This window comes from Astyanax mexicanus, chromosome 14 (genome assembly GCF_023375975.1).
Source record: "Astyanax mexicanus isolate ESR-SI-001 chromosome 14, AstMex3_surface, whole genome shotgun sequence".
NCBI classification, from domain to species: Eukaryota; Metazoa; Chordata; class Actinopteri; order Characiformes; family Acestrorhamphidae; genus Astyanax; species Astyanax mexicanus.
In genome coordinates this window covers 23,838,661-23,860,336 of record NC_064421.1, presented here as the reverse complement: position 1 = coordinate 23,860,336, position 21,676 = coordinate 23,838,661, and the positions used below count along the sequence as shown (strand labels likewise).

At 37.5% G+C, this 21,676-nt stretch overlaps 1 protein-coding gene across 1 annotated transcript in view; it reads left to right on the top strand.

The window, feature by feature from the left end:
- The window catches only part of slc25a21 (solute carrier family 25 member 21), a 110,884-nt gene extending 92,750 nt beyond the window's left edge, over positions 1 to 18,134 (top strand). Inside the window, exons 5-11 of the mRNA XM_007252556.4 lie at positions 6,790 to 6,856; positions 8,250 to 8,309; positions 11,862 to 11,969; positions 12,085 to 12,249; positions 14,249 to 14,430; positions 16,741 to 16,793; positions 16,877 to 18,134. Of these exons, the coding sequence (XP_007252618.1) occupies positions 6,790 to 6,856; positions 8,250 to 8,309; positions 11,862 to 11,969; positions 12,085 to 12,249; positions 14,249 to 14,430; positions 16,741 to 16,793; positions 16,877 to 16,938 (697 nt within the window). The 3' untranslated portion in view covers positions 16,939 to 18,134. The remainder of the gene's footprint in view (positions 1 to 6,789; positions 6,857 to 8,249; positions 8,310 to 11,861; positions 11,970 to 12,084; positions 12,250 to 14,248; positions 14,431 to 16,740; positions 16,794 to 16,876) is intronic.
- Positions 18,135 to 21,676: the final 3,542 nt, after the last annotated feature.

Below are 21,676 nucleotides of genomic sequence, written 5' to 3'. Positions count from 1 at the left end.
TCATGATTTTTTTTTACCATAGCATGTGCTATTTTTAATGCTGTAAATTACATGTTTTAGCTAACAGAGACATTACTGTAAGCACTGATAACCCCAGTTTTGCACTGGAAACTATATTTGTTTTGTGCAAATCTGTTTTTGTATTTGCTTCAAATATTTTTTTGTTAGAAAATACGTCAAGTTGAAAAAAAAGGTCTTGTTCTAACAGTCATCAGTGTATATATATATATATATATATATATATATATATATATATATACATGTGTGTGTGTGTGTATATATATATATATATATATATATATATATATATATATATATATATATATATATATATATATATATGATTACAAAACATAAACACAAAAAGGCTAAATAAAGACAGCTAAGCAATATATGCCATTTATACAGATCTTTCAGAGATAAACACTTTATTGTACAAAACAAGTCACATCAAAAAAATACTTATAATAATAATTTTAATATAATAATTTTATAATCCCAGGGTAAAAATAATAATAAAATCCCCAACACCAAAAAAATATAGTAAGCTGCCTCAAAAGCCTCATTTTGTTATGTTTATGCTATGGTCCTCATGGTCCTACAACCAAAATGTCAATGAAAATGCATAGACCTTAAAAGAGCACTGTCTGCAAGACAGCCCAAGAATCATATAGAATTAGAAACTATTAGCATGTAAACTAAATAGTCCCTACATATTCCCTGAATTCCTTTAAATAGTCCCTATATATTTCATTTAAGACGTCTAGAGTTAAAATGAAGGACAATTTCTTACATATTTAAATGGGACTGTGGCACATTCATTATAGGCTCTTTTGGGTTTAAATGTTAAAGGAACGATGATCTTTAACATTTTAAAGATTCTGGAAATCTTCTCATCTGTTGATAGGGATGATATTTTAACCAGAAGAGCCCACATTTTTTTAATGCTGTTGTACACCAGTAAGCCTTATTCTCAGTATTGTGACATTACAACTGTGCAAACACTTGAACACAATTACAGTGCTCAATAAAGACAAATGCTCAGTAATTCTCATAATGTTGAGTGCTTGGTCTGTGCATTAGTCATCTGAAGGCAGTATCATAAGTCAGAGCTGAATTATACATTTTGTCTCATTATCCAATTTGGTTAATGTGTCACTTCCTTCCTCTCTTTTTTGTTATGTTGAGTTATGTGGCTCAATGCTGAATGGGAGAAAATGGGTTTTATGGAAATTAAAGACAAATCACACCTATACAAACACAGGCAGCTGGTCCCCACACTGATCCTAAATGGGGATGGATTTGCTTATGAGGGCCTAGTGGGGACCTTGTGTGCGCTTTACATTTAGAGTCAAATGAGCATTCAAACCAGGTCCAGTCAAATGGGGCCTTGAGTGTGTGTGTTACAAATCTGAGCTTTATCTCACCACCTGATGGTTTCTCAAACTTAACCACTCCCGGGAAACGAGTGGCCAGTGTTTGCATACGTCAAAGAGGGGGCTTCCGTTTCAACCATACCCTTCCACGCTCACGAAGGCCCTCTGATGTCACTTCGGCTGTCAGTACAGCGGCGTCTCAGTTGCCATAGTAATATGACCTGTCCTGATGTTGATGAAGGAGCGACTGTGATCCTGTGAGATGAGAATAACGATGAGAATATGTAGTAGTTGTGGGTCAGAACACTTTAAGATGGGGTCATAGAGTCATAGAGCTCGAAGTAATCGCTCCATCTCTGTTTTCTGAAACAATAATATTTACACCCTGATTCAATCAGCCAAGAACATCTCTGTTGACTACTGGGTCGTGTTTTCACAATAATGTGTGTATGTGTGTGTGTGTGTGTAGGGGGGTTCACATGCAGCAGTCACGCTACACTGTCCTTTCTGTCCACAAGTGTGGTGTATTAAATATCAATACATGTGTGGGCTAGTACTCAAAAATACCCACACTGTACAAGTTCTTTGTCCTGGTGTCTATCACCTTGCATACAGGCAAGCATCTACAAGTATTATGCATCACATACTTAATACTGTAATGTTATTCACTTCGGAAATTGGTTGAGGTGTTTTTGTAGAGCAGTCATTTTTTATTCTACTAGGTTCTCCTAGGTTCCATCATAGCAGTCCCCACATCAACCCAATACCTTCAAACTGTCTGCACATTCAGAGGATCAGGCACATATACTCACCAGCAATAAATAGTTATCACTAGTCTAAAAACTCTTACTATTCATTTTTACTGATATTTAAACATCTTGTGATAGAATTCTTGTCACCCTTTTAATAAAAAAAAAACAACAGGAATCTCTGGTGCTTTTGTTGTAGACCCGGAGAAAGAGTTTTTCCCGTGCTCAGGCTTGTCCTGACATTAAGATTAAGAAAACAGAGTCGGGTTTCAACTGCAGAAATGTATATGTGTGCTGTCTAAACAATGGCTGCCTCCTAGACTACTCATGTCTGCCCAGGGAAAGTGAAAATGTCCTGTGGCATTTACATGACTAGAACACGTTCCTGTCTTCTTGTTTGCTGTAATGTTTATAGTTTATGACCAATGTTGTGATTAAAAAATTATAATAAATAAAATAAAAAAACATACAATATTGCTAAACAAAACAATATATATATATATATATATATATATATATATATATATATATATATATATATATATATATATATATATATATATATATAATCTCTAAAGTCTTCAAAAACAGCTCTGGAAAAAATAAGAGACCACATAAAAATTATGAGTTTCATTGATTTTACCAAGTTGAAACCTTTGGAATATTATCAAGAGGAAGATGGATTATCCCAAGCCATCAAACCAAGCTGAACTGCTTGGATTTTTGCACCAGGAGTGGCGAAAGTTATACAAAAGCAGTGTGTAAGACTGGTGGAGGAGAACATATCAAGATGCATGAAAACTGTGATTAAAAACCAGGGTTATTCCACCAAATATTGATTCATGAACTTTATGAATATTAACTTGTTTTCTTTGCATTATTTAAGATCTGAAAGCTCTGCATCTTTTTGTTATTTCAGCCATTTCTCATTTTCTGCAAATAAATGCTTTAAGTGATAATATTTTTATTTGGAATTTGGGAGAAATGTTCTTCGTAGTTTATAGAATAAAACAACAATGTTCATTTTACTCAAACATATACCTATAAATAGCAAAATCTGAGAAACTGATTCAGAAACTCTCTTTTGTCTCTTGATTTTTTTCCAGAGCTGTATATAAGTAAATCTCAATCACAGTTTTAATCTGAACAATAACAACGACTAAAAAAGTAACTGCACTTATCACAAAATTTACAGTCAGTAGTATAAATTCATGATGTTTATATCAATAAGCAAACTAATCTTTCTGAGTAAAAAGTGTGCACCAATTCAAAAATCATATGCAATAAGCAGCCATGCCCCCATTTTTGGAAACTGGACCTAATCTCACTTTTATTAAAGTGATCGCTCTCATGTCTTGCTTTAATCTTGTGTACATTCAGGCCCAGTCTAGTGAGTTTGTAGTTGTTTGAGTGTCGTGCATCTTTTGTTTCTAGGTATCCAAACTGGGGTTAGGATTTGGCAGAATCTGAGGTGTTTTTTGGATTCTAGCCTGTTCAAACTAGCCAGGTATATTTTCAGAGTAAACAGCGAAGCACTTTTGTACGTCACTCTGCATAAGAGTGTCTGTGTCAGTGTTTTGTGTTTGTAATTCTGCTGCATTAGTCTAAAATATTGTGGGTTTGTATCAGCTTCCATAAGTAATGTTCATACCTTAAGGATGTTTTGATTTTTAGTTAAGTGTGTTTTGTAAATGAAGGTGATGAGTCTGCTGAAATTTCACCAGGTATTGTAGTGATAATCTTTTAGTGTCTTCAGTTTTCACTCTCTATCGCAGTTTTGAAGCTTTTAGACCAGTTAAACCTGTTTCATGGCAGGAAACAATTGCTTTGAAACAAACAGCCAAGAACAGTTGAGGCTCTCTGTCAAGCTAATCAGCAGTAAGTGTCAGTAAAGATACCGGTGGATTTCCATAGAATTGGAGCCGTGCGAACCAGACACCATGCTCAGGCCTGTTCACATCAGGTTAACAGGTGGAATGATGGGTGTTTTTGGGTGTTATTTAACTAGAGCTCAAAAGCATTAATGCTAGGTACACACTACACGATTTTAGCCCAGGTTTTCAATCACCGACTGTTTTTTGTTGATTGTCGACAAATCAATCACTGAGCTCACGCAGTCTTGTAGTATGACAAATGTACGGTGGCCGAGAAAGCCCAGCGCAGTGCAAATTGAAAAGCGCTGCAAAAGCACAAAACACATCCATCAAAATTACAACACAGGCGCAGCAAATAGAAAAACGCGCTGCAAAAAGAAAAACGCGCTGCAAATACAACCACAACACAATGGAAGTGAGTCACAACACAACGGAAGATGCTGTACCAGCTGTATACAAAGGACAATAAGTGGCAAACAAGCTTCTGAAAAGTAAGTTATGTTTATTACCTGTGATTGCCACGGTTGTGTGCATATTAATAAAAGTTCTGCTTCACAAAACGCCTTGTTTGCCACTTATTGTCCTTTGTACACATAGTGAAGTCCGAGATGTTACTGAAGACGCAGCTTAGCTGGTACAGCATCTTTTAAGGTCCCCCGGGAAAGTTCCGTTGTGTTGTGACTCACTTCCGTTGTGTTGTGGTTGTATTTGCAGCGCGTTTTTCTATTTGCAGCGCGTTTTTCTATTTGCAGCGCGTTTTTCTATTTGCTGCGCCTGTGTTGTAATTTTGATGGATGTGTTTTGTGCTTTTGCAGCGCTTTTCAATTTGCACTGCGTTGGGCTTTCTCGGGTGGTCACTGAAGGAACACAGTGACTGGGAGTCGAGAACAATGGCTACCTACAGCCAAAGGGATCACATATAAAGAGAGAACCAGGGTTCAAAATGCATCTTCTGCATGGCCAGAGCCTGATTGGTTTTTGTTTCCCCCTTTATATCACAATATCAGATAATGACAATTAAACTCGCAGGAGTTCGTAAGTGAGTACTAAATGAATGGGGGTGAATGGAGCTAAAACCTAAAAACTTAAATTAAAAATAGTTATTAACTACTTGTTCTGAGTATAAATTTAATTTTAGAAAGTAGAATATTGTATTTTAATAGCAAAGCACACCTGTATATTTTTATTTTTCCACAGCAAATGGGTTTTAGGCAGTTAGGCACTTTAGAGATTTTCTGGAATGGCATTGCTAGTTATTTCGTGTGTTATGGCATGTTCTTGTGATAAAATGTTTCTTTAGAGAGCAGCCTGATGAGTCTGTGGTTTCTCACGGTGAAAAATTGTGTAATTTGTAAACTCATGTCGCCATTCAATTATGTAATGTAAAAGACACAACCAGTCGTGTAGTGTGAACAGCACTATGATTAAAGACACAAAGTTGTAATGTGTAGTGTGAACCAGGAATAAGTTGTATTTTTGGGTTTTTGTTCAACTGCTGTTCAACAAGTAGATATGAGTATGTATTTTTAAAAATAATTGTTAATACATTTGAAGTATATTGTAAATGTACTGCTTTGTGTACTGACGCACATATTGTTTACATCTGTGTGATAGTGGTAAGAAACTACACTTAGTTCGCTTTAAGCTGTGATTAAAGACATTTTTAATAACTGACGTATTACTAATATCTGGTTGTTAAAAGCTAATGATGTAACTCAATTACTAATGAGTACAATTTAATATAGAACTACATTACATATAGGTAATAGAAGTAGCCTGGAGGAAATAACTAAACAGTGATGGTGATTGATGCGGTAAAGACACACCCAATATGCAAATAAATAATACCAGGAGCCAGTAAAGGTTTTATTTATCATGGTTGCACTGTCTAAACTTTAAGTGTGACTGTATTACACTGAAACACATTTTTCATGACAACAAAGTACTTTATTGCCCTAATATGTTAAAAAAATCGAATTTATGTATTTATTAATTGTACTTTTTGTTGACATATGAAGTATAATTCAATATGTATGTGAAATCCATTCACTCAAGTGCACTTCCCAAGTTGTATTAAAGCATTCTTTGAAAAGCAAATCTTTGAAATATGTATGAAATTTTAGATATTACACATAAAATGACATGACAAAACTGTCTTTCTATTAATAATAATCCTATAAGTTATACATTAAATAAAGGGTACATACATACTACATATATTTCCCCTGTTTTAAATCATATCTATGGAGTCTTGGTTGGACAGTTCTTGCTTATTAAAAATGTTTTTTGGTCCCATAAAGAATTTTGAGACCTTTACAAACAAATTGTAACATTATTGCCACAGCATGTAGAATTCTTATTAACAATGAAATATTTCATAATTCATATCTATGAATGATTTTAAAGCCCTCAAATTAAAGTGGTAAAACAGTTTTTATTCACTGAGCAGAAATTAATAGACAAGTCATGAATAAGGAATGCTTCCTACTGCTTTATATAATTGTTGTCCCTCTATTAACCATATCTATAATGTTTTATGGTATATATAACATATTTAACACTTGACTCATGCATGTTTATGTCAATATAAATCAAATCTCATTTATTTTATACAATATCTTAAGCCAGTTGTATGGCACGAGTAATGGCATAATCTGTTGATAACTATCCAAATATTGCTTTTTTAAAAGTATATAGAGTATATATTGCTTTATAATGCTTATAAAGACCCTAGGTAGTTACATTGGAAATAAAGTGTTGCCAAATAACCTGTCCTTCTCTTTTTTACAGAGTGTATGGATTCTACAAGGGAATCCTCCCTCCTATCTTAGCGGAGACACCAAAGAGAGCAGTTAAGGTAAGAGGAAAGCTCTCTGTGACACAGCACATCATGCACATGCATAGACACCAAGCCTGTCCTCCTTGTAGCAGTTTGCAATGTTCCATCGCCAGCAAACAGGATCAAAAACGGGCTTGTTTGTCCTCATGCCGTGTGTGTTTGCCATGGAGAAGTCTCAATATTGACCTACATGGACAGGGTTTTCTCCAGCCCTCCCCTAAGCATCACGTAGCTTAATACTGTGGGAGGCCGTCTGAGTTGTGTGCTGTAGAGAGTAGCGTGGCTGACGTGAGGCTACACTCTAATGAGAGGCTTGAGGCTGGTGTGTGAAAGTAAACAGGGGCGGATGGAGGGAGAGAGGGAGGGAATACAGCTAATGAGTTGTATTTAACACAAAGCACTGCATAATATGAAAGACTGCTAGGGGAAGAAATAATAACAAAGAGATCTATCTCTCTCTTTGTTTCATCTCTGTTTCATTGATCTAATTAGGTTTAATTGTAGTTTAAAATAGAATAAAAATAAAACAGTATTTGTTTTGAACATGTAGAGGAGAGACAACAGGCCTATTCCTTGTCTTCTAAATGCATGTTCGGTCTATACTTTAAATGAGGTTTAGGTGAGATATTAATGTTAACTAATCTGACTCCAATTTATAAGTACTAACTAGGTGAAAGTTAACAGTTAACTATTATTAATAGCACACCTTCTAAAATGTAGCTTCTGTCTAACAGAACCAGTGGAAATCTAGGCATAAAAGCTACATATAACAATACTACATAACTTTTATATTCAGCCCGGAGTCCGGGTTGAGAACTTGGTATACTTTAGCAGTTTTAGAACATAACACTTAATATTTCAGTTTCCCTCAGCAGTTAAGAGCGTAGCATAGTCTAAGAATACTTCATAATGTGAAAACAGTACCCCATAGAATAGCCTTACAAACACATGAACTTATATTATAATTTAGATTATTTATATTTCATTCTGCACCCACAAATTTTTTTTTTTAAAACACAAGCTCTTCAAAACTGCCAAAAAAACACGTATAGTATATTTTATTATGTTTTATGTCATTTTCTACTTTTTCAGTTTTATTGGAATATTTCCAGACAAAACTCCATTCCTTTGTTTACAGTGGAATTTCCTTGAAAAACTGTTGTTTATTTTTATGAGGGATCAAAATTATTTTTCATCACAGTGTTTATGATTTGTGTACACATATAAGCATTTGTGTGTGTGTGTGTGTGTTTGTGTGTGCAATAATCCTAATGTTATGTATGCGTTTCTTCTAAGAAAACAGTCTGTAAAGGTTGAGTTTGCTTAGGGTAGTGACATGTCTTGGGTCTGTGTGTTAGTCTCAATACACTTCCTGACAATGACAGCTCATTTGTCCTCATCTGTTCTACAGTTTTTTACCTTCGAGCAATACAAGAAACTGCTGAGTCTCACTCCCTTATCTAAGGGTCTGGTAAGTCATCTCAAATGACACAAAACTACACACTAAAAAACGACACTACGTGGATAAACCCCCACATCAGAAAACATTCTCACATTTTGCTTTTACTTTTACTTTATTGCAGAGAGTATGATCCCAAGATATTTTATGTTTTGTCTGCTCAGCTTCATTTTACTTGTTAATATATAATATTAAAAAAGGTAGGATGAAGGAATTTAGAGCTAATAATGAACACTCTTATAAGCAAGTCCAAAAGCCAGGGTCTGTATAGTATTTACCCTAACACTTGACACAGCAGAATGAATGCAGAAAAGTATATTGTGATCTTAGAGCAACATGTGCTGCGTTTAAATTAGAAATCCATAAGAAACGTACATGGATTGAAGTGAAACATGATGACCAGTACATGTAAACCTGAACAATTCTGCAGGATATTATAGTTTGTTAGTAGTTTGTCGAATAGCATACCTCTGAAATAAAGAACTTTTTTTTCGTCGATGCTCCCAACAGTCTTACAATGCTACCGATAGGGGCATAGCATTGCCCATGCAAAAAACACACATTTTTACACCGTTAACAAGCTCATAGTAGCTCCACACTTTCTCCACACTATGAGGCCCTGACATTTAAAACAAGGCACTGAGAAGTTTTTTTAAGTGTGGGTAGTTTATTAAACAGACAGTTGAAACTAATTCATAAAATGAATTCACAATAAGTCCATTGACAAACACAAAATAATAGATAGGACAAGGAAACAGGTTGCAAAATTAATTCAGTGGAAATGCTTAAATATTATAGACAGCTGGAATTCATGCATTTCCACAGAATTAGTTTTGCAATCTGTTCCACTATTCTTCCTATTCATTTATGCTCATCAGTCCACTTATCATGACCTAATTTCAAGATGGCGGCGGCCTGAGAATTACCTCAAGGTACTGTCTGTATAAACAGTGTTTTTTTTTAAAAAAAAAACTATCTATGCACTTTCAAGTGCAAGTTCTCAGTGCCTCATTTTAATTTCAGGGTCCTTGGAATTCTACCAAGAAAGTGTCTATCAACTTTGAGCTTGAGTTAATGGTGTAAAAATAGCTATTTCTATGGGGCAACACTATTCCTCAAATTTTGTATTTGGTAATCCAGGGGTTAAACAAAGATGGGCTATTTGACAATAGTTTGTGCTTACCATGTTTCACTACACCTCAAGTCCATTTCACACTGAATTTCTCCTTTAAGACAGTATTTGCCAGGGCTGTACAAGCATTTTTCATTAAGACAATGCAAAACATGACAATCACCGCTGCTTTCCTCTTCCCAATTGGAAATGTGTGGATACTTTGGTTTCCTCAGTGTTACAAAGTCTGAAATTAAGGTGAGCACACTAAAAAAAGTTTATCCAGGGAGAACAACACAAGCACACACACACACACACACACACAGTCACAGACACTGTTCACTCAGTCATCATCTAAAACATTGCCACAGTCTGACTGTAAGCCAGGTATTCTCTTCAGCTTTGCTGAAGCTGCTGGCTGAGAGAATAAGGTGTAAAATGAGACAAGTGCAGGCCAGCAAGGCGTGCGAGCAACAGTGCATTATGGTGACAGTGTTCTGTCAGAGCAGTTGTGGGCCTGATGGATGAGCACTTGCTCTCCCTCTCTCTGTCTCTCTCTCTTTCTCTCTCTCTCTCTCTACATATTGCCTGTCCACAACTTGTGTGTACAGCCAGAGTAGAGGAAATATTTACCTGGCTCATCCATCATGGCCCTCACTCCAACCGCCTTTTCCCTCCCTCCCTCCTTTCCTGGACATGTCATGCCAGGAGGAGGTGAAGGATGTGGAGTACAGTATGCAGCATCGTAGCTTGAGTTGACTGTATTAAGAAGAGTGTTTGAGTAGCATGGCGGAGCCCCCCTCCTGCTATTCATCGCAGCTGAGAGGGCTCAGGTTGATTGATGAGGACGGGTAGAGTAATAATACAAATAAGAAATGAAAGAGGGAACGTCTGGCTGTGTAAACATGGCCGAGGCCTGTTTGAGGAGATGGTCCGGCACAGTGTGACCGGGGGATAGACACAGAGGGAGACTAATGAGGCTTGTGCAAAACTCTGACGTTTTCCCATTACACCAGTACGCCAATTCTTGTATGCATATAGAGACAGACATATTTACACGAGAGCACATTTATATATACGTAGACATATATACACAGGTATAGAATGCAAGTACACATTGCTGCATGTATGTCTGCTAACATGAGTAAATATATGCGTACTTTATGTTAAGTCCACTTGCCTTTAATACATTAAATATCGCAATATTTGCAATACTGTATAAATTATTTTAAGTAAAAAAAGAACTCAGAGTAATTAGAGGATCAGAGTAATCTATAGACATAATACACACATCATACCATCATAACAAACAGCAAGACCCTATCTAACCAGTTTAGTTCTATATGTGACTATATGTACGCACATCCTGTCTATTCTTTCTCATTAAGTTGGATCAGCTTTGTTTTTGTTGTGTCTCCACAAGTGTAAAAACTTAACAGATTACCCATGTTTACCAATTAAATATAATTCTAAGCATTTCAAAGTTGTATCCTGTATCCTGGGCAATTAAACCTCATGGTTTGCTGTTTAGTTTAGTTTTTTTATTTAGTTTTTTTTATTTTGAGAAAATAGAGACACTACAACTGAACTGCAGCTTTAAAAAAAAGTGAGAGCCAGAGTTCACATTTCAGAATTAAAGTCTGAGGTAATATTAATAAAAACAACCAAAATTGTGCGTGTGACATAATTTTTTCTATTTAAAAAATATCAAAGTTCTGTTATATTTACATCATAATTAAATGTATATTGTAAAAGCCAGCGATCTGGTCTCCTGAAAATATGGTCTTATATGTGTCTCCTATAAATACTTTGTAAATATTTAAATAAATAAAGGTACATTAAACTATTAACAAACTATAACATTAATAAAATCAATAATATCACCTGGCTAACAGCATCTTAATTTAGCACAATAAATTTAATCGTGACCTCTATATTGTGGTATGTGACGCGTCGCCAGGTTCTTGCCGATACACAACCCTAATCGTTTCACAAAATATCTCAGCTGGTATTGAGAGTAGTAGACCAGTTTTTCAAGATATTGAAGTTGGACTTTTATGTCAGCATCTGAACAAATGAACCTTTCAGTCGGTTTCCCCGAGCCAATTCATTCAGCTCTGTCCTCTGTTTACCAACCCATTCTTTCTGTGCAAGTGAATGACAGAAGCGGTTTCATTCAGTTTGTAGGTTAAAGTCAAGTTGTCTGGACAAACACGTTCTTAAGAAGTTAAATGTCAGCACCACATTGTACAGTTTGAATTATGATGTGGGTCTGACATTCATACCTCTTGGCTTTGACTGGTTGTCTGTAATATACAGTCTATTTGAATAAGACTCAGTACGGCATTTTCACTTGTAAGTTCTTGCAAACTGTCTTTATTGTACGTCTTTTGGCCTCATTCCTCATATTTGTGGCCTAGTTGCCTGTAAGCCTGTCTGTCTCTCTGGGTCAGGCTCTCTCTGTGGCAGGACTGGGTTCAGGCCTAACTGAAGCTCTGGTGGTTAATCCCTTTGAGGTAGTGAAAGTGAGTCTACAGGCCAACCGAGATTCCTTTAAAGTGGTAAGATTCAATATGTATGTATATGATCTCATATATACTGGAGACATCTTCGTTCTTTTTATGATCACCTCTTAGTAATATGACTTTCTGTCTTTTTTTTTTCCCCCCTGTGCAGCAGCCGTCCACGTTCGGTCAAGCTCGAATGATCATTAACGCAGATGGCTTTGGTCTGCGTGGGCTAAACAAGGGCCTTACCTCCACATTGGGACGTCATGGTGTCTTCAACATGATCTACTTTGGATTCTACTTCAATGTTAAAGATGCTTTTCCTGCCAGCCAGGTAAAATGATGTGTGAAAGATACTCACAGAAACAACAACTGAACTGGATTCCTAAAAGTTCCTAGAATTCCTAAAAGTTATTTTGATTAGCTGTGTGGGTGTTTAAGTTGAGGGAGTCATAAAGAGAGGGTGGGGAGTGTACGGGTGAGTAGGAAGAATTTGAGGAAAGGAGCTGCTAAGATCAACTGTATTAAAACCCTCTCTATTTGCTCTCTGTCACATCCTCAAAGGCTCATGTTACACATCCGGTAGGGCTCTCTACTCCCAAACAAAAGTTAATTTTGTTTAATGGAACTGGTACCATACGCCTGCTCCATATGTATAAACTGGAGCATTAGATTAACTCAGCTGAACTAATTGGAAGCAGGCAGTGGTATTATTTTGGTGGGAGAAAGCTACAGTGTAAGACCGACCTGTTGAGGATTTCATGTTTCCTTCGTCAGTTTGGCCCGAGAATGTCATTGCTGGAGAATCTGCTTGATGGGCCTGAAGCAAGCTAGACCTGATTTGACCATCCTTTAGAGACGGAGCCAAAGTGGCGGCACGCGATGCTCTTGGGGAGAGCTGGCCTTTGAGGCCCTTGAGGTTTTAGGTGGAGCATCTGATTTTCCCCTGTGATTACCAGATGGGCCAAGTCATTGTACGGAGATTAAGATCCACATAGCTAGATCAGGATTAATCAGTGATTCATCTCCTCCAGTGGTCTCCACATGGGAACATGCTAGTCTTGACTGTGTGGACTGTGGGCTGTTGCACAGTGATGTTGCACTAAGCGCTGCTTTATCAGCCCCAGTACTGCGATCAGTGCTGCGTTTTATTGGGTACACATTGTAGTGATATTTGAATGAGGTGTGCTGGAAATGCTGAACGATGTGATAGAGTGTAGGAGTAGGTCTGACCGCAGTTGCTTTAAAACGCTGCTCCTCCCCCACACAGTAGACTTTTGGATTAGCTGTTGATTCAGCTCGTCGCTCAGGGTGTCCGCTGCTTTGAGAAAGGCCGGAGCTAGCGAGACTCCTGTCATTTGTAAAAATATCCTGGCCAATTAGCTGTCAGAGCTGCGTGGGCCTGGGCTTCTTTTGGTACTGTAATACCCCGGTGCCGAGTCACAGCCCAATTACCCAAATTGTCCCCATATGCCTCCCCAGTCTGCCTGCATGAACCCTGTTTATAAATCCTCTCCCCAAAGCCTAGCTTGTGCCACATGATCTGCCTCAGCCAATAGGAAAGCTACGCTCTTCTCGGGGAAACAGGGAAACTCTAATCTGCCCCCCGCTACCATAAAATGATCTAAGCTTTCATGCCAGCTTTGCAATCATATCCACAACTCCCCCCTCTTTCGCCTTCCTTTCTCACTGTCTTTTTCCTGCTCTCCGATTATTTCAGTTTAGTTTCAGCAGCAACAAGGACTGCCCCTCAGTGGTGCGTTCTGCGCTTTCTTCATTGACTCCATGTTTGCTGGTCTGAACTTTCAAACAACATGATTAAATCAAATTCAAAACTGGGGAGTCTCTGCCTGTGCATAGTTTCGAGGGCAGCTGTTTTGTGTTCTGTATGCCTGGGTTATGCCTAATGTTTTTGAATGTTAGCTCTAAAATCCCTGTAGTTGTACATAAACATTAGATGGATTCTCAGATTTCTAAAACAATGTGTACTTGTTAACAAATACCATATTATTCCAAATGTCTGTTCCGAGTCTTCCTAATCCCCTGTTGAAAAGAATTATTTATTTTTTGAGTCATAAATCATGCAGCCTATTTTTTTTATAAACATTTAGTTCGTTTTTTTTTTTTTTTACAGTTACCCTCTCCCAAATGACATTTTAAAGTCTTGCTATTGTTATTGAGTGTATTGTCTTTTATTCTTTGTGCTAAGCCCACCAAGGCTAGTTCTAAACAATTGTGTTGACATTCCAGTAAACAAATATTCTATACTGTACTATACTATTCTATTCTAGGCTACACTGTGCTGTTTTTTTCTCTCTCTCTTTCTCTGACAGGACCCTCGTCTGGAGTTTATGAGAAAGTTTGCAATAGGTTTGCTGTCTGGAACTATCTCGTCCTGTGTGAACATCCCTTTTGATGTGGCTAAGAGTCGAATCCAGGGTCCCCAGCCTGTCTCAGGGGAGATAAAGTACCGTAGCTGCTTCCAGACCATGGCTTTGGTGTATCGTGAGGAGGGGTGAGCATCACTGTCAGTTATCAATAAGAGACACAGACAAATATGTTTACAGACAAACGTTCTAAATATGTGCATAAAAAACCTGAATAGGAAAAGCCCAAAATTCAGATAAACACCCAAATATTGCAAAAATATTTTTACTCCACAATGAGGGGGAAAAGTCTGAATGTTATGAAAGCCAAAGAGTGAGGGGTTTTTAGAATAAACAATGACAAATCAAGCTCCTACAGCATGTCTGGTACAAAATACATTGTACCATTTCTTTACTATTCTTATTTATTGCACAATAAGGGCATCTAAAATCCATTAATTTTTCCCAAAATCGCCAGTGGACCTTATAATCCGGTGTGGCTTATGTATAAATTTTACCAGTCAGGTTGTAAGGAGAAGTAAAGCCACACTGCTGAAGTACAGCATTATAAAGGAGTTTCAGTTAAGTTCTCCAGCAGTATTAGAATTAGCTGCTAACCACACTAAGCGCTAGCTTTCTGTTTGTTCATAGGTGAGTATTATTGGCCTGTAGCCTGCTGCTAACCCCTGCTAGCACTGCTGGAGCAGCATTTACATTAGCCGCTAACCACAGCCCTAGCTCTTTTGCTGTTCAGAGGTGAATATATTGGACTGTAGCCTGTGCGTTTACCATGTTAAAACAAGCTACGCAGGACAAACCGCTAGCTAATATCGCCCTGGCTTACCGGAACACTCAGAGTTCCTCAATGTAGCAGTGTCGAGTGGCATTAGCAACTAACCGCTAGCTAGAAATCTGGAAATCTAAGCTTACTGTAAATAAACGGAAGCGCTTTACTCACCCAAATAAATAGTTTTCAGGAGAGAAATCTGTGTAGATTTACATCCAGCACTCGTTTGACTTGTCAACAGTTTTGTTTACTGAAATTAGCTTAACTTTACAGGTGGCGAGACCTGCTGAATTAGAAGGAAAACTTGGCGACACCCCTGTTCCTACTACTAGTTACTAGTGTCGCATAAAATGCGCCTTATAATCAGAAAATAGACGTTTATTGATAGTGCGCCTTTTAATCCAGTGCGCCTTATAGTGCGAAAAATATGGTAATTATTTTATAATTTGGCATGTGTGACCAGTTTCTAGATTTTGTTTTTAACACATAAAATATAGTGCTCCATGGGAGGCACCACCAATAATCATTAAGTTTAGCACTGTATATCTCAGTTTAGAATAAGGTCAGAGTGCAGAATCAGCCATGTTACAGCACCCCTGGAGCAGGTTAGAGCGGGAGAGAGTAAACTGCCAGGTTCAAGGGCTCAGCAGTGGCAGCTTATTGGACCATGGTGTCAGAACTACAACTCTGTGATAAGTCAATAACCCTAAGCTCTAGCCACTGAGCATACATTTATTGTCCTAATGTAGGACACTGGCAGAGTTCATGTCACCCTCTACATGTGCGACTGCTTATATGCTGGTATGTTTGTTTAGCTAATTATTGCACTAATGTATTGGCAGTGATTCTGGGTCTAAGGTCAGGGATGCAATCCCTGTAATAGATGCAGAGTCTCCTTCGGTTGACGGGTCCCCTGGGAAACTTTATGGATGAAATCATTGCTTTTATGAGTCTTCAGGACCTTGATTTGCTCCTTTTCACTTTGCTCTCTCTGAGTCTGGTGAACTGCTCCTTATTAGATGTGTTGGGGCCTCGGTTGAGGTGGGGTTGGGTGTGTATATGAGTGTGTATGTGTGTGTGTGTGTGTGTGTGTGTGTGTATTTGTTTCTGTGTATGCAACTCGACTGAGACACTGTAGCCATTTGAGCTTTGGGGTGCAGAGAGGGTAACACCCACACCCCCACCCCTATCCTGTCCAGCCCTCTAACACAACACAGTCCTAGCTAATTAGTGGTCCCTATGGGAGACGTTGTTAAGCAGGTCCTAACGAGGCGCGCGGCACTCGGCAGGTCAGTTTAATCAGACATCGGGGCAGAGAGGAAGTGGTTCGAGCCTTATTAACGCCAGCAAAGGCAGGGGACAGAGGCTGGGACAAGGAGAGTGCCAGGCCCAAAGCCAGAGATCAGCTTGAACACATTAGGGGCAGGTACACAATGCGGCCAACTTTTAGAGCCCTATACCTGCCTAAGCATCACAAAAAGATATGGAGGGAGAAGAAGGTAAATAGACTGACTCTTTACTGCTGCTTATCAGCTGTTGATTGCTACTGTTATCTGTTGTACTGTATCTTATTGTTAATTCAAATGTGCTGTATTGCTTTAAGGAAGTTTAGGTAAATCATAGTGTTACATACATACATTCATTTCTTCATTTTTCTTTGTTTTGTTTTTAGATATCTTGCTTTATACAAAGGACTGATACCAAAGATCATGAGACTTGGACCAGGTAATCTATTGTGTAAAAAAAAATAAAAATGCTGATCATAAAGGGTATGTACCAATTTACCATGGAGTTTTTTTTGTATATAGGGGGTGCAGTCATGCTGCTAGTCTACGAGTATGTCTCCGGTTGGCTACAAAGAAACTGGTAATAAGATTCGTTGCACAGCAAGAAGCCTTCCCACCATGTACCTCTGTGCTCTGGTATCAGGACTTTTTTATCTCTGTAATTCTAATTATTCTATGTACCTCAAATACCATGCATACCACAACTGACAGAACACTCACAGTGTTGCATTAATTTCCACTGAAAAATACTTATATAGTAACAGTTTCCCAGACATGGCCTAATACAGCAGCTGTGAATACACACTACATTGCACTTCACTACACTACATCTTCACTACAGTGACATCCATTATGCTCGGCTGCCGTATCTCATCTTACAATAACATTGTTGCTCCACATCTCATTCCCATCCTTGTTGATTTTGACACAAGATAATTACAGAAGAATTCTCATGACATACTCTTACCCATGACGTAGGGATGTCACGGGGGTGTAAATGTGCTATCATGGTTAATTCACAGTCACTGCAACCACAGGAGCACTACACACCCAAACAGACTGTGCTCACATTTACCACTCCCTCAAAGGCAGCCCAGCAGGAAATGGCTACACTTTCATTTTACATTAAATCAAATTAAACAGAATTAAAATGTTTATTTATTTTTTTTTTTTATGAAACCCACCTTCAGTCTGATGCACACCAACATAATTGACCACAAGAGGACATAGTGAATTGTTCAAATTGTTCTAGCTACTGTCCGTGCTTATTCTTACTGTTACATCGGTACAACATGGCTACCCATGAACATATTTCATAAAATAAATTTTTTTTTACTTGGAAACAACAACAATATTTTTTTTTTATTTTGAGAAAAAGTCATTGTTTTACTGTTTTCAATTTGCTGTGATCACACAGAAATCAATGTACGATTGCTGAAGTGTTGACGAAGTGTTGAAATTTTGTTATAATCAAAAGGCAGATGTTTAAGGAGTAGTTTAACACGTGACAAAAAACAAAAGGGAAACACCAAATCAGTCGTATTTTTGTATGCGACCTGATCACAGTACTGTTAAGCATCACCATAGATCTAATGCTAAAAAAAAATCAGTATAAGCCACAGAACATTTCTTTAGACATTTTAGAAATATTTGACTATAGAAAATAAAGTCTTTTCTTATCACTTTTTCTAGTCAAACATACTACTTTTTTCATGTGCATTTTTCAGACAGTATTGCCGATTCAGTATTCTGAATAAACATTTAAAATCAGCATTTAAAACTGGAATTGTGTGTGTGATTTCTTTTACAGCCTTAAAACTATTCCCCTTTAACTCCTCTGCCCTTTTTACCTTTAGATTTGATGGATAGAGAATAATATCTCTGCATATGAGTAATCACCTTGTCAACAGCAGTAACAGTGATTCAGTTAATTTTTTTTGTTTATTATTTTTTTGTTCTGTTCAGGTCCTTTACTTCTTCTCTCAGAGATTCACGCTAAAGCCTTGTGGATGCCTGTCAGCTATCACAGCTGCATGAGCTAACAACAAGCTGTCAGTCAGCTCTTCTGGCCTGCGGGCTGATGCAGCATAACTCAGCACGAGTTAAAATAACAAAACCTAGAAATGCAAATATGTGAGCAAGGAACGAAAGCACTGTTTCAGTCTCTCACTCTGTCTAGCTTACTTATTTATGTTTTTTTATATACATTCGATAGATGGAACATTTTTTTGTATTTTCTCATAATTTGATATATTATGGCTGTCACAAAACCTATTTGACACACAGACACACACACACACACCGATATATATTTATAAACCTCTGGAATAAAATCAAGAGGAAGATGGATGATCACATCTATCAAACCAACCTGAACTGCTTGATTTTTTGCACCAGGAGTGGCATAAAGTTATCCAAAAGCAGCGTGTAAGACTAGTGGAGGAGAACTTGCCAAGATGCATGAAAACTGTGATTAAAAACCAGGGTTATTCCAACGAACCCCTAAAACTTTATTTATATTAACTTGCTTTCTTTGCTTTATTTGAGGTCTGAAAGCTCTGCATCTTTTTTTGTTATTTCAGCCATTTCTTATTTACTCAAACATGTACCTATAAATAGCAAAATCAGAGAAACTCATTTAGAAACTGAAATGTCTCATTTTAATTTATATATATATATATACACACACACATGTAGTACTATATATAGAGAGTACTGCATATGCTTAGTCTGTTAAATTTTATGTTTTATTTATTTTTTTATTTATCCTGTATTAGTTTTTATGGTTTAATTATAGTTTTATTTGTTTAGGCAGTGATTGAAATGAACTGTTGATCATTGATAGGTTGGTTGATTATTTTATGTTAATAGATTTGTTGACAATTCAATGTCCTGATCCATGTAGGTATTTCACACAGTTGGTGAAGTGACATGCTTTTTGCAGGCTTCTGATTCTGTTTTTTAAAGTGTATGTTGTCTCAAATATGATGCCATTCATTTTTCTCTCCTTCACCTTCAGTTCCATCTTGTTTCCTCTGTCTTTATTTGTGCTTATCCCTTGCTTTGGACTGTTAACGTGTCTGAGACGATTACGCCAGGAAACAAAATGGCTGGGGCTCTTTTTAGCCGTAGCGTTACACGTGGGTAACAACCTGTAGTTTAGATTTCCTTCTCTTCATGCCGTCTTCTCTTAAATGTCATATTTTGTTTTAGTTCTGTCGTAAAATGAGTCACTAGCCTCATTAATTTCTAGAAGAACCTTTTTTGTTGTTTTTCTTGAGGTCAGCACGGATCTAACCACTGCGAATACTAAGCTTCGATGGAAGTTGTGTACATTGTGCCAGTCTGCTCAGTTCTGGAATGCAACGTTTAGGAGAGGTGTGTCTTGTCTGTCTGCTTGTTTTCTGCTTTATGGTTTTGCCTCTATTTAGTACATAACCTCTAATATTGTAACCTTAGGTCATGTCTGTTTTAAGAATTTCCAACAATTAGACACAGAGACAACTTCTGTGTTTCTCTGCTCCTGCATTGTGTTTATTTTGTTTAGACTTAATTGCTGTTACTATTAAATCACGTTTCCTTCACCCCACACTTTAGCTTGATTACACTGTATGGAGATGCTGGGGTTTCTCCCTAGCAATCTTAAAGTGAGTCGTGTGAAATGTGTGGGCCTCTGTGTTATAACATCACCAAAGACAGCCACGCTGTGCTTTCCATGAGTGGATCTGCTCAAACTTGGAGGCCTTAACTCACCTGTGTGTGTTTAGAACATGCTGTTTTAATACACTAGGGACAACAGTCTGCTTATGGTCAGGCACCCTTCTTAATCAAGCTAGCACCTTAGCCATGTTCTCCAGTATTGTTGCAGACCCTGCTTAGTGTTAGCATAGCCCACACTCCTGTCTTAAGCCTGATTGCACGCAGTCAGCTAAAGATAACCATGTGACATTTGACTTGGCTTTCCATAGGAATTAATTCTAAACAGATGTCTGTTCGTGTGTGCACCAGCATGTGGGGCTTTTTTCCGTTTTCTGTTTCAGTGGTGGCTTTAAGATTAAGGTGTTTGTCATGTTCCGTTTTGCCTCGCCTTTTCCTGTTTCTGCTCCTTGGGAAAATAGACTTGTTTTTTAACATGTTTTTTTCACATATAAAATGCACAGTTTAAGCAAATCATTTTTGTTGAGCACAAGTTAGCATAAAGCCTTGTGAGAGGATTGAACATGGCCATCAGTGTCATCACATAATGTATCACACAAAGATGATGTGAAGATGTAAAGGCTATATGTGACATGGTTTTACGATCTATATGATATAAGTAATAACTTGTGTTATTAAAATATAACATTATAAGTTTGTGCAGTTTTGACAGGAAAACAGATATTTATATTTTATAGTTGATTTTTTTTTCATTATTAACCATAAGATCACTATTATGGAAAACTTCATATCTCCAAAATAACACCTTTACAGAAAAATAACTTTTTTGATCTGTCATGATAGTCAATGTCTTTTTGAGACTGTATCACATGAAGGCAAATGTAAAGTTGCACATACAAAGTATGTGGCTCCTGTATGAATCACAGGGCTTTGCAATATATATGTTGATCCTGTGCAGTTGTAGTGTCAACGTCTGTGTCCACAAACCAAGCACACACATAAATACATTCAAAGCATCTCATTTGAATAGAATGGGGTCTCAAGAATGTGCTCGGTGGGCTGTGACACTGTGCATGTGTTCTCTGTGGTTCACATACGGTCAAAACAGGACTGTGATTCCAAAGCAACGGTCCGTGACCACTGTGCCAGGGTGCAAGTGTTTTCCAAGTCAAATCAGCAGCAGCAGCAGCACTGGGTTTGCTGTGTACTCTACACCATGTTGGGTATCATCATACAAGACATAAACATAGAAAAACTGCACATTTTTGTTAGCTCTTTTAAATGTTTCATTTAGCAATTTTTTGGATGTTTGGTTACTTGTTAATTAATTTATCTGCTGTATATGAGAATGTATTATATGAGAAATACATTAAATTGTAATCTCAATTAGTGTTTCACCTCTATTCAGGACCAGGAGGCAGTTTATATGTGAAACACAGGCAAGCGGGGAAAAAACATTTAGCAACAGACCTGTGTTTAGACAAAGAAGCTTAAAAGCAAACCCACAGGGAACACGCCTGTCTTTCTTAACTACTCGATTGTCTCACGAGTGAAAGCAGTGTGACTTTCTGCAGCCAGATTTTAACATGACATTTTAATCCTGTGTTTTATGTTTTCTGTTTTGACACAGTACACATATCTAAAATACAAAGCACTGGCTATGAT